General features: G+C 50.8%; 1 protein-coding gene across 1 annotated transcript in view; it reads right to left on the minus strand.

The window, feature by feature from the left end:
* LOC140387330 (aminopeptidase N-like) overlaps positions 1–13,372 on the minus strand; it is a 272,573-nt gene that overhangs the window by 85,346 nt on the left and 173,855 nt on the right. The window contains exon 10 of the mRNA XM_072470259.1: positions 9,970–10,139. Within this exon, the coding sequence (XP_072326360.1) occupies positions 9,970–10,139 (170 nt within the window). The remainder of the gene's footprint in view (positions 1–9,969; positions 10,140–13,372) is intronic.

Consider the following 13,372-nt stretch of genomic DNA (forward strand, 5'->3'; position numbering starts at 1 on the left):
TGGCTCTGATGTTCAGAAGGGAGGGTCAAAGCGCAGAAGAGTAATAGTAATAGGGGACTCTATAGTCAGGGGCACAGATAGGCGCTTCTGTGGATGTGAAAGAGACTCCAGGATGGTATGTTGCCTCCCTGGTGCCAGGATCCAGGAAGTCTCCGAACGGGTAGAGGGCATCCTGAAGGGGAGGGCAAACAGGCAGAGGTCGTTGTACATATTGGTACTAACGACATAGGCAGGAAGGGGCATGAGGTCCTGCAGCAGGAGTTCAGGGAGCTAGGCAGAAAGTTAAAAGACAGGACCTCTAGGGTTGTAATCTCAGGATTACTCCCTGTGCCACGTGCCAGTGAGGCTAGAAGTAGGAAGATAGAGCAGCTAAACACGAGGCTAGACAGCTGGTGTAGGAGGGAGGGTTTCCGTTATCTGGACCACTGGGAGCTCTTCCGGGGCAGGTGTGACCTATATAAGAAGGACGGGTTGCATCTAAACTGAGAGGCATAAATATCCTGGCCGCGAGGTTTGCTAGTGTCACATGGGAGGGTTTAAACTAGTATGGCAGGAGGGTGGGCACGGGAGCAATAGGTCAGAAGGTGAGAGCATTGAGAGAGAACTAGGGAATAGGGACAGTGTGGCTCTGAGGCAGAGCAGACAGGGAGAAGTTGCTGAACACAGCGGATCTGGTGGACTGAAGTGCATATGTTTTAATGCAAGAAGTATTACGGGTAAGGCAGATGAACTTAGAGCTTGGATTAGTACTTGGAACTATGATGTTGTTGCCATTACAGAGACCTGGTTGAGGGAAGGGCAGGATTGGCAGCTAAACGTTCCAGGATTTAGATGTTTCAGGCGGGAGAGAGGGGGATGTAAAAGGGGTGGCGGAGTTGCGCTACTGGTTTGGGAGAATATCACAGCTGAATAAGAAGGGTGCAGTCACAATGTTGGGGGTTTACTACAGGCCTCCCAACAGCCAGCGGGAGATAGAGGAGCAGATAGGTAGACAGATTTTGGAAAAGAGTAAAAACAACAGGGTTGTGGTGATGGGAGACTTCAACTTCCCCAATATTGACTGGGACTCACTTAGTGCCAGGGGCTTAGATGGTGCAGAGTGTGTAAGGAGCATCCAGGAGGGCTTCTTAAAACAATATGTAGGCAGTCCAACTAGGGAAGGGGCGGTACTGGAACTGGTATTGGGGAATGAGCCCGGCCAGGTGGTAGAAGTTTCAGTAGGGGAGCATTTCGGGAACAGTGACCATAATTCAGTAAGTTTTAAAGTGCTGGTGGACAAGGACAAGAGTGGTCCTAGGGTGAATGTGCTAAATTGGGGGAAGGCTAATTATAACAATGTTAGGCAGGAACTGAAGAACCTAGATTGGGGGCGGATGTTTGAGGGTAAATCAACATCTGACATGTGTGAGGCTTTCAAGTGTCAGTTGAAAGGAATTCAGGACCAGCATGTTCCTGTGAGGAAGAAGGATAAATATGGCAATTTTCGGGAACCTTGGACAGCGAGAGATATTGTAGGCCTCGTCAGCATTTGTCAGGGCTAAAAGGCTTGGAACAGACGAAGCCTGTGTGGAATATATGGAAAGTAGGAAGGAACTTAAGCAAGGAGTCAGGAGGGCTAGAAGGGGTCACGAAAGGTCATTGGCAAATAGGGTTAAAGAAAATCCCAAGGCTTTTTACACATAAAAAGCAAGAGGGTAGCCAGGGAAAGGGTTGGCCCACTGAAGGATAGGCAAGGGAATCTATGTGTGGAGCCAGAGGAAATGGGCGAGGTACTAAATGAAGACTTTGCATCAGTATTCACCAAAGAGAAGGAATTGGTAGATGTTGAGTCTGGAGAAGGGGGTGTAGATAGCCTGGGTCACATTGTGATCCAAAAAGACGAGGTGTTGGGCGTCTTAAAAAATATTAAGGTAGATAAGTCGCCTGGGCCTGATGGGATCTACCCCAGAATACTGAAGGAGGCTGGAGAGGAAATTGCTGAGGCCTTGACAGAGATCTTTGGATCCTCACTGTCTTCAGGTGACGTCCCGGAGGACTGGAGAATAGCCAATGTTGTTCCTCTGTTTAAGAAGGGTAGCAAGGATAATCCCGGGAACTACAGGCCGGTGAGCCTTACTTCAGTGGTAGGGAAATTACTGGAGAGCATCCTTCGAGACAGGATCTACTCCCATTTGGAAGCAAATGGACGTATTAGTGAGAGGCAGCACGGTTTTGTGAAGGGGAGGTCGTGTCTCACTAACTTGATAGAGTTTTTCGAGGAGGTCACAAAGATGATTGATGCAGGTAGGGCAGTGGATGTTGTCTATATGGACTTCAGTAAGGCCTTTGACAAGGTCCCTCATGGTAGACTAGTACAAAAGGTGAAGTCACACGGGATCAGGGGTGAGCTGGCAAGGTGGATACAGAACTGGCTAGGTCACAGAAGGCAGAGAGTAGCAATGGAAGGGTGCTTTTCTAATTGGAGGGCTGTGACCAGTGGTGTTCCGCAGGGATCAGTGCTGGGACCTTTGCTGTTTGTAGTATATATAAATGATTTGGAAGAAAATGTAACTGGTCTGATTAGTAAGTTTGCAGACGACACAAAGGTTAGTGGAATTGCGGATAGCGATGAGGACTGTCAGAGGATACAGCAGGATTTAGATTGTTTGGAGACTTGGGCGGAGAGATGGCAGATGGAGTTTAATCCGGACAAATATGAGGTAATGCATTTTGGAAGGTCTAATGCAGGTAGGGAATATACAGTGAATGGTAGAACCCTCAAGAGTATTGATAGTCAAAGAGATCTAGGTGTCCAGGTCCACAGGTCACTGAAAGGGGCAACACAGGTGGAGAAGGTAGTCAAGAAGGCATACGGCATGCTTGCCTTCATTGGCCGGGGCATTGAGTATAAGAATTGGCAAGTCATGTTGCAGCTGTATAGAACCTTAGTTAGGCCACACTTGGAGTATAGTGTTCAATTCTGGTTGCCACACTACCAGAAGGATGTGGAGGCTTTAGAGAGGGTGCAGAAGAGATTTACCAGAATGTTGCCTGGTATGGAGGGCATTAGCTATGAGGAGCGGTTGAATAAACTCTGTTTGTTCTCACTGGAATGACGGAGGTTGAGGGGCGACCTGTTAGAGGTCTACAAAATTATGAGGGGCATATACAGAGTGGACAGTCAGAGGCTTTTCCCCGGGGTAGAGGGGTCAATTACTCGGGGGCATAGGTTTAAGTTGAGAGGGGCAAGGTTTAGAGTAGATGTACGAGGCAAGTTTTTTACACAGAGGGTAGTGGGTGCCTGGAACTCGCTACCGGAGGAGGTGGTGGAAGCAGGGACGATAGTGACATTTAAGGGGCATCTTGACAAATACATGAATAGGATGGGAATAGAGGGATACGGACCCAGGAAGTGTAGAAGATTGTAGTTTAGTCGGGCAGCATGGTCAGCACGGGCTTGGAGGGTCGAAGGGCCTGTTCCTGTGCTGTACATCTCTTTGTTCTTTGTTGGTCTTTGTTTGTCTGAGCAGTATTGTGTGTATTGTTCGATGGACAAATCATCGCTTTTTGTTTCGGAGTTGTGATCGTTCTCTTCACGTTCAATGAACAAATCATCTTCTTGTGTGGAGGCTGGGACCCTTTGTGGTGCATGGACCAGTCTCTGTTTCTTGGTGTCAGGCCGCAGCATAATCCTGCACTCACGAGTCGGGATGTCATATCTGCTGGGCTGAAGATTCCCCAATCCGAAGAACTCATCGTCGGGGTCTTCACGGTACAACACCTCTAGTTGCGGGTCGGATTTGGTACTGGGGTAGCCATCTCCCAAGATGAAATCTTCGTCTGAGTCGTAGTCTACAAGGACCATATCATCTTCTAGGGCGGTGCTAACTGCTTGTCCCAGGGTGTTGTGAAAGTTATTTTCAACTGCTGGTGTAAGTTCGGGCATTGTTCTGTCTTTTGAGGCAAGAAAATTGGGTTTTGCAGCTTTAAATTTATTTTTGCTAATTTTCGTGCATTTCCCTTTTAAGTGGGCGTGGTCCTGGTCCTCTGACGTCATGACGCTCGTGGCGTCATGCGTAGGACTCGATTGCCCATGCGCACTGAGTTTCCAGGACTGTGCGCTTTTTTCGCAACTGAGCATGTGCGGCTCCTTTCCCAAGATGGCTGCCGCTCAGAACCTTCGTCTTCCTCCGATTCAACCCTGCCTCCGCCTCGTGTTGAGTTTTCGCGCCATTTTTGCCGATTTTGTTTTCTAAATGATGATTCTGTGTTTGTAGAGACTCAAAGTATTGATTTTGATTTTGTTCAGAAGCAAGGCATTTTTGTATAGCGATTTCTAGAGTTAGATACTTGTTTTGTGAAAGTACCTCCCTCAAATTTTTATCAGAGAGTCCAGAAATTAATTGATGCATTATCACAGTGTGTCTGAAATCAGCATAATCACAGCCTTGTGGTATTAACTTGAGATTTGTAATAAAATCAGTGATGGGTCCTCCGTTTCTCTGGCATTTATGACAATTGTTAAATCTTTCCAGCATCTCTCCAGTGATTCTTACAGCGTTCATCAAATCTTTTGAGTATAACTTCTAATTTGGTGTTGTACTCACCTTCTAAGTAATTAAAGCAATTATAGATTTCTCTAGCTTCATGCCCTCCTGTTGAGAGTAGTAGGGCTATTTTCGTTGCGTCAGAGGCAGTGCTTAAATCATTAGCTGTGATAAATATTTGGAACATCTGTTCAAACATTTTCCAGTTATAACTTAAATTACCGGTTGTTTCCAACTGCCATGGAGTTCCAACAAGTTCCATCGAATCAGTTAGTCGTCGAGGATCCATTTGCTGCAAAGTCTTCCACAGGCGAATATCCGGTTTAAGTTTTTCTTCTCTTGCTGGTGTCTAGCTAGCTTTCTGAAATCACTCCTGGTATCATATGTTATTCTCTAAGTCTGAATAAAGATTATAGACTTCCAGTTAACATAAATACTTTATTCAGTGGATTCGTGCTGTTTCTAGAGCTTAACTAGATATAATAGTCAAGAGGTATGACCAGTGGAGCTAAGGTAAACTGCCTATGCTGAGCTGTCTCTGTCTGCTGCTGCTCCCTAGCTCTGTGCTTCTGAAAGAGGCAGATCCTCCCTTGGGCTGGACCCTTTATACCCGTCTCTGATGCTGCCCTCTAGTGATGCTGTGGCTGTTACATCTGTCTGCAGTCCCTAGTGTATGTACAGATGTATGTACAGATGTACAGATCACTACACTCTCATTCTTCCAAACTCCAGCTGAAACTTCCCAATCTCTCTTCAGAAGACAAGTCCTTAATTTAAAAAAATATTTTTCTTAGAATCATAGAATTTACAGTGCAGAAGGAGGCCTTTCGGTCCATTAAATCTGCACCGGCCCTTGGAAAGAGCATCCCACTTAAGCCCACACTCCACCCCATCCCTGTAACACAGTAACCCCACCTCACCTTTTTTTTTGGACACTAAGGGGCAATTTGGCATGGCTAATCCATCTAACCTGCACATCTTTGGACCGTGGGAGGAAACCGGAGCACCCGGAGGAAACCCACGCAGGCACGGGGAGGATGTGCAGACTCCACACAGACAGTGATCCAGTGAGGAATAGAATCTGGGACCCTGGCGCAGTGAAGCAACTGTGCTAACCACTGTGTTACCGTGCCGCCCTATGGTGATTGGGAAATTGGAAGAGATGCCGGTGGTATTAGTGAATGTCTGTGCCCCAAACTGGGAAGTCGTGGAGTTTATGAGACGGGTGCTGGGGAGGATCCCTGACCTGGACTTACATCAGTTAATTCGGGGGGGTGGGTCGAGCCCGAGGTCGGCTGCAGCCAGGGAGCTCTGGGGGTTCATAAGACCATAAGACATAGGAGCGGAAGTAAGGCCATTCGGCCCATCGAGTCCACTCCACCATTCAATCATGGCTGATTTCAACTCCATTTACCCGCTCTCTCTCCATAGCCCTTAATTCCTCGAGAAATCAAGAATTTATCAACTTCTGTCTTAAAGACACTCAACGTCCCGGCCTCCACCGCCCTCTGTGGCAATGAATTCCACAGACCCACCACTCTCTGGCTGAAGAAATTTCTCCTCATCTCTGTTCTAAAGTGACTCCCTTTTATTCTAAGGCTGTGCCCCCGGGTCCTAGTCTCCCCTGCTAATGGAAACAACTTCCCTACATCCACCCTATCTAAGCCATTCATTATCTTGTAAGTTTCTATTAGATCTCCCCTCAACCTCCTAAACTCCAATGAATATAATCCCAGGATCCTCAGACGTTCATCGTATGTTAGGCCTACCATTCCTGGGATCATCCGTGTGAATCTCTGCTGGACCCGCTCCAGTGCCAGTATGTCCTTCCTGAGGTGTGGGGCCCAAAATTGCTCACAGTATTCTAAATGGGGCCTAACTAATGCTTTATAAAGCTTCAGAAGTACATCCCTGCTTTTGTATTCCAAGCCTCTTGAGATATATGACAACATTGCATTTGCTTTCTTAATTACGGACTCAACCTGCAAGTTTACCTTTAGAGAATCCTGGACTAGGACTCCCAAGTCCCTTTGCACTTCAGCATTATGAATTTTGTCACCATTTAGAAAATAGTCCATGCCTCTATTCTTTTTTCCAAAGTGCAAGACCTCGCACTTGCCCACGTTGAATATCATCAGCCATTTCTTGGACCACTCTCCTAAACTGTCTAAATCTTTCTGCAGCCTCCCCACCTCCTCCATACTACCTGCCCCTCCACCCTATCTTTGTATCATCGGCAAACTTAGCCAGAATGCCCCCAGTCCCGTCATCTAGATCGTTAATATATAAAGAGAACAGCTGTGGCCCCAACACTGAACCCTGCGGGACACCACTCGTCACCGGTTGCCATTCCGAAAAAGAACCTTTTATCCCAACTCTCTGCCTTCTGCCTGACAGCCAATCGTCATTCTATGTTAGTACCTTGCCTCGAATACCATGGGCCCTTATTTTACTCAGCAGTCTCCCATGAGGCACCTTATCAAAGGCCTTTTGGAAGTCAAGACAGATAACATCCATTGGCTCTCCTTGGTCTAACCTATTTGTTTTCTCTTCAAAGAACTCTAACAGGTTTGTCAGGCACGACCTCCCCTTACTAAATCCATGCTGACTTGTCCTAATCCGACCCTGCACATCCAAGAATTTAGAAATCTCATCCTTAACAATGGATTCTAGAATCTTGCCAACAACCGAGGTTAGGCTAATTGGCCTATAATTTCCCATCTTTTTCCTTGTTCCCTTCTTGAACAGGGGGGTTACAACAGCGATTTTCCAATCCTCTGGGACTTTCCCTGACTCCAGTGACTTTTGAAAGAGCATAACTAACGCCTCCACTATTTCTTCAGCTATCTCCTTTAGAACTCTAGGATGTAGTCCATCTGGGCCCGGAGATTTATCAATTTTTAGACCTCTTAATTTCTCTAGCACTTTCTCCTTTGTGATGGCTACCATATTCAACTCTGCCCCCTGACTCTCCGGAATTGTTGGGATATTACTCATGTCTTCTACTGTGAAGACTGACGCAAAGTACTTATTTAGTTCCGCAGCTATTTCCTTGTCTCCCATCACAAAATTACCAGCGTCATTTTGGAGCGGCCCAATGTCAACTTTTGCCTCCCGTTTGTTTTTAATGTATTTAAAGAAACTTTTACTATCATTCCTAATGTTACTGGCTAGCCTACCTTCATATTTGATCCTCTCTTTCCTTATTTCTCTCTTTGTTATCCTTTGTTTGTTTTTGTAGCCTTCCCAATCTTCTGACTTCCCACTACTCTTTGCCACATTATAGGCTTTCTGTTTTGCTTTGATGCATTCCCTAACTTCCTTTGTCAGCCATGGCTGCCTAATCCCCCCCTCTGATAACCTTCCTTTTCTTTGGGATGAACCTCTGTACTGTGTCCTCAATTACTCCCAGAAACTCCTGCCATTGCTGTTCTACTGTCTCCCACTAGGCTCTGCTCCCAGTCGATTTTCGTCAGTTTCTCCCTCATGCCCCTGTAGTTACCTTTATTTAACTGTAACACCTTTACATCTGATTCTACCTTCTTTCTTTCAAATTGGAGATTGAATTCGACCATATTATAATCACTGCCTCCTAAGTGCTCCCTTACTTTAAGATCTTTAATTAAGTCTGGCTCATTACATAACATGGAGCACATGGGGGGGTGGATCCGTGGAGATTTGGGAGGCCGAGAGCGAAAGAATTTTCCTTCTCCTCCCATGTGCACAAAGTGTATTCCCGAATGGACTGTTTTGTTTTTGATAGGACGGAGGGGGTGGTGGATGTTGAGTACTCGGCAATAGTGGGGTTGGAACATGCCCTGCACTGGGTGGACCTGCGAGTGAGCAAAGGAGGAGGGGACGCAGCACCCACAATGGAGGCTGGATGTGGGACTGTTGGTGGAGGTGTGTGAGCGAATGAGGAAAGCCATTCGGGGTATGTGGAGGTTAATGACACGGGCCAGGTTTCGGCAGGTACGGTCTGGGAGGCACTGAAAGCAGTGGTCAGGGGGGAGTTTACTTTGATTCGGGCACACAGGGAGAAGGTGGAGCGGGCGGAAATAGAGAGGCTGGTGGAGGAAATCCTGCAGGTGGACAGGAGAAATGCGGAGGCTCCGGAGGCGGGGCCCAGCTCAGAATCAGCTCATTATCCTGACTCGGTGGAACTTGTCGATAATGGCCTGCGGTGGCTCTCCTGCGCAACTTGTGGGCCCTGTCCACTTCAGTGGGCTTGGGGAAGCTTTCGCCCCTGACCAGCTTACCCAACATCGGCCCCACGTACTGTGTACGATTCCGGCCCTTGGTGACCCTCCAGTAGTCCCACAATCCTCAGGTTCTGGCGGCGAGACCTGTTCTCTTCCACCATCCCCTTGAGCACTCCCTGGACCGCCACCAACATTGCAGTGAGGCGCACCTGTCTCCCTGGTCAGTGGCTGCTCTCTCGACCTTTGCCTCCAGTCGTCGCTCCATCTTCTCCAACGCCCCTTTGAACAGGGCCAGGGCGTCTGCGGCCAACTTCGACCCACGCCGGTCGACCTTCGCGACCCACGCCGGCCGACTTTCGCGACCCACGCCGGTCGACCTTCGCAACCCACGCCGGTCGACCTTCGCGACCCACGCCGGCCGACTTTCGCGACCCACGCCGGTCGACCTTCGCGACCCACGCCGGCCGACTTTCGCAACCCACGCCGGCCGACCTTCGCGACCCACGCCGGCCGACCTTCGCGACCCACGCCGGCCGACCTTCGCGACCCACGCCGGCCGACCTTCGCGACCCACGCCGGCCGACCTTCGCGACCCACGCCGGCCGACCTTCGCGACCCACGCTGGTCGACCTTCGCGACCCACGCCGGTCGACCTTCGCGACCCACGCCGGCCGACTTTCGCGACCCACGCCGGCCGACCTTCGCGACCCACGCCGGCCGACCTTCGCGACCCACGCCGGCCGACCTTCGCGACCCACCATTTCCTCTTACCTTGTTTGTTGTTGACAAAAATGGAAGTAATGGTTTTGGGTCCCTTTGGCCCCCCAAACTTGAAAAAGAAAAGGCTGCGACCATGTTAAAAAAAAATGCGGCCGCACTGACCATGCGTGCCCGAGCACCGATGCGCAAGGGCATAGTTTTGCACATGCACACTGATGATCAGGCACGTTCCTGGCCATTTTGAAGGCCGCTCGCAGCCGGCATTATTGACACCCGGCTGCTGCGGCTGTTGCGCCCAGATTTGCGCGATTGGGAGCGCCGCGATGGACGACTCTGTGACCCTCCCGACACCTGCCCGCGACCCACCCGCGGGTCGCACCCCTGAGTTTGACAATGCCTGCTCTATTCCATTAACAATAAATGCCAAAATTCCATTTGTCTTCCCTATTACCTGCTCCATCTGCAAACTAACTTTCCTGATCACCGGCCTGAACTGGTTATAAATTTACTGAACAACTTACTTGAACTCGGAAGGACGAGTCACAGTTGAATTTGGATCCAGGAGGAAGTGCTTTTGAGAGATAATTCCACGACTTGTATCTATAGTAACAACTGGGAAACCCATCTGTAACGTCCATCGATTCATAATTTCATTAACTGTTGACGGTAAACTGCTGGCATTAGACACAGCCTGAAATAGAAAATGAATGATTAGTAATGCCTGTGGCTCAGTTGGAAACACTCTCAGTTCCGAGTCTAACAGTTCATGTCCAGTGCTGTGAGTGAGCACAAACTCAAGATGGATACTCCTGTGCAGCATTGAGGGAGTGCTGCACTGTTGGAGGGACAGGACTGAGGGAGTGCTGCACTGTTGGAGGGACAGGACTGAGGGAGTGCTGCACTGTTGGAGGGACAGGACTGAGGGAGTGCAGCATTGTTTGAAGGACAGGACTGAGGGAGTGCAGCATTGTTGGAGGGACAGGACTGAGGGAGTGCTGCACTGTTGGAGGGACAGGACTGAGGGAGTGCTGCACTGTTGGAGGGACAGGACTGAGGGAGTGCAGCATTGTTGGAGGGACAGGACTGAGGGAGTGCTGCACTGTTGGAGGGACAGGACTGAGGGAGTGCTGCACTGTTGGAGGGACAGGACTGAGGGAGTGCAGCATTGTTGGAGGGACAGGACTGAGGGAGTGCAGCATTGTTGGAGGGACAGGACTGAGGGAGTGCTGCACTGTTGGAGGGACAGGACTGAGGGAGTGCTGCACTGTTGGAGGGACAGGACTGAGGGAGTGCAGCATTGTTGGAGGGACAGGACTGAGGGAGTGCTGCACTGTTGGAGGGACAGGACTGAGGGAGTGCTGCACTGTTGGAGGGACAGGACTGAGGGAGTGCTGCACTGTTGGAGGGACAGGACTGAGGGAGTGCTGCACTGTTGGAGGGACAGGACTGAGGGAGTGCTGCACTGTTGGAGAGACAGGACTGAGGGAGTGCTGCACTGTTGGACGGACAGGACTGAGGGAGTGCTGCACATTTGGAGGGACAGGACTGACGGAGTGCTGCACTGTTGGAGGGACAGGACTGAGGGAGTGCTGCACTGTTGGAGGGACAGGACTGAGGGAGTGCTGCACTGTTGGAGGGACAGGACTGAGGGAGTGTTGCACTGTTGGAGGGACAGGACTGAGGGAGTGCTGCACATTTGGAGGGACAGGACTGAGGGAGTGCTGCACTGTTGGAGGGACAGGACTGAGGGAGTGCTGCACTGTTGGAGGGACAGGACTGAGGGAGTGCTGCACTGTTGGAGGGACAGGACTGAGGGAGTGTTGCACTGTTGGAGGGACAGGACTGAGGGAGTGCTGCACATTTGGAGGGACAGGACTGAGGGAGTGCTGCACTGTTGGAGGGACAGGACTGAGGGAGTGCTGCACTGTTGGAGGGACAGGACTGAGGGAGTGCTGCACTGTTGGAGGGACAGGACTGAGGGAGTGCTGCACTGTTGGAGGGACAGGACTGAGTGAGTGCTGCACTGTTGGAGGGACAGGACTGAGGGAGTGCTGCACTGTTGGAGGGACAGGACTGAGGGAGTGCTGCACTGTTGGAGGGACAGGACTGAGGGAGTGCTGCACTGTTGGAGGGACAGGACTGAGGGAGTGCTGCACTGTTGGAGGGACAGGGCTGAGGGAGTGCTGCACTGTTGGAGGGACAAGACTGAGGGAGTGCTGCACTGTTGGAGGGACAGGACTGAGGGAGTGCTGCATTGTTGGAGGGACAGGACTGAGGGAGTGCTGCACTGTTGGAGGGACAAGACTGAGGGAGTGCTGCACTGTTGGAGGGACAAGACTGAGGGAGTGCTGCACTGTTGGAGGGACAGGACTGAGGGAGTGCTGCACTGTTTGAAGGACCGGACAGAGGGAGTGCTGCATTATTGGAGCGACGGGGCTGAGGGAGTGCTGCACTGTTTGAAGGACAGGACTGAGTGAGTGCTGCATTGTTTGAAGGACAGGACTGAGGGAGCGCAGCATTGTTCGAAGGACAGGACTCAGGGAGTGCTGCATTATTGGAGCGACGGGACTGAGGGAGTGCTGCACTGTTTGAAGGACAGGACTGAGTGAGTGCTGCATTGTTTGAAGGACAGGACTGAGGGAGCGCTGCATTGTTCGAAGGACAGGACTCAGGGAATGCTGCATTATTGGAGCGAAGGGACTGAGGGAGTGCTGCACTGTTTGAAGGACAGGACTGAGGGAGTGCTGCATTGTTTGAAGGACAGGACTGAGGGAGTGCTGCATTGTTGGAGCGACGGGACTGAGGGAGTGCTGGATTGTTTGAAGGACAGGACTGAGGGAGTGCTGCATTGTTCGAAGGACAGCACTGAGGGAGTGCAGAATTGTTCGAAGGACAGGACAGAGGGAGTGCTGCACTGTTGGAGTGACAGGACTGAGGGAGTGCTGCATTGTTTGAAGGACAGGACTGAGGGAGTGATGCATTGTTTGAAGGACAGGACCGAGGGAGCGCTGCATTGTTTGAAGGACCGGACAGAGGGAGTGCTGCATTGATGGAGTTACAGGACCGAGGGAGCGCTGCATTGTTTGAAGGACAGGACTGAGGGAGTGCTGCATTGTTCGAAGGACAGGACTGAGGGAGTGCTGCATTGGTCGAAGGACAGGACAGAGGGAGTGCTGCATTGCTCGAAGGACAGGGCTGAGGGAGTGCTGCATTGTTGGAGTTACAGGACTGAGGGAGCACTGCACTGTTGGAGCGACGGACTGAGGGAGTGCTGCACTGTTGGAGGGACAGGACTGAGGGAGTGCTGCATTGTTGGAGGGACAGGACTGAGGGAGTGCTGCACTGTTGGAGGGACAGGACTGAGGGAGTGTTGCACTGTTTGAGGGACAGGACTGAGGGAGTGCTGCACTGTTGGAGGGACAAGACTGAGGGAGTGCTGCACTGTTGGAGGGACAAGACTGAGGGAGTGCTGCACTGTTGGAGGGACAGGACTGAGGGAGTGCTGCACTGTTGGAGGGACAAGACTGAGGGAGTGCTGCACTGTTGGAGGGACACGACTGACGGAGTGCTGCACTGTTGGAGGGACAGGACTGAGGGAGTGCTGCACTGTTGGAGGGACAGGACTGAGGGAGTGCTGCACTGTTGGAGGGACAGGACTGAGGGAGTGCTGCACTGTTGGAGGGACAGGACTGAGGGAGTGCTGCACTGTTGGAGGGACAGGACTGAGGGAGTGCTGCACTGTTGGAGGGACAGGACTGAGGGAGTGCTGCACTGTTGGAGGGACAGGACTGAGGGAGTGCTGCATTGTTCGAAGGATAGGACTGAGGGAGCGCTGCATTGTTCGAAGGACAGGACTCAGGGAGTGCTGCATTATTGGAGCGACGGGACTGAGGGAGTGCTGCATTGTTTGAAGGACAGGACTGA

This window comes from Scyliorhinus torazame, chromosome 12 (assembly GCF_047496885.1).
Source record: "Scyliorhinus torazame isolate Kashiwa2021f chromosome 12, sScyTor2.1, whole genome shotgun sequence".
Taxonomy (NCBI): domain Eukaryota; kingdom Metazoa; phylum Chordata; class Chondrichthyes; order Carcharhiniformes; family Scyliorhinidae; genus Scyliorhinus; species Scyliorhinus torazame.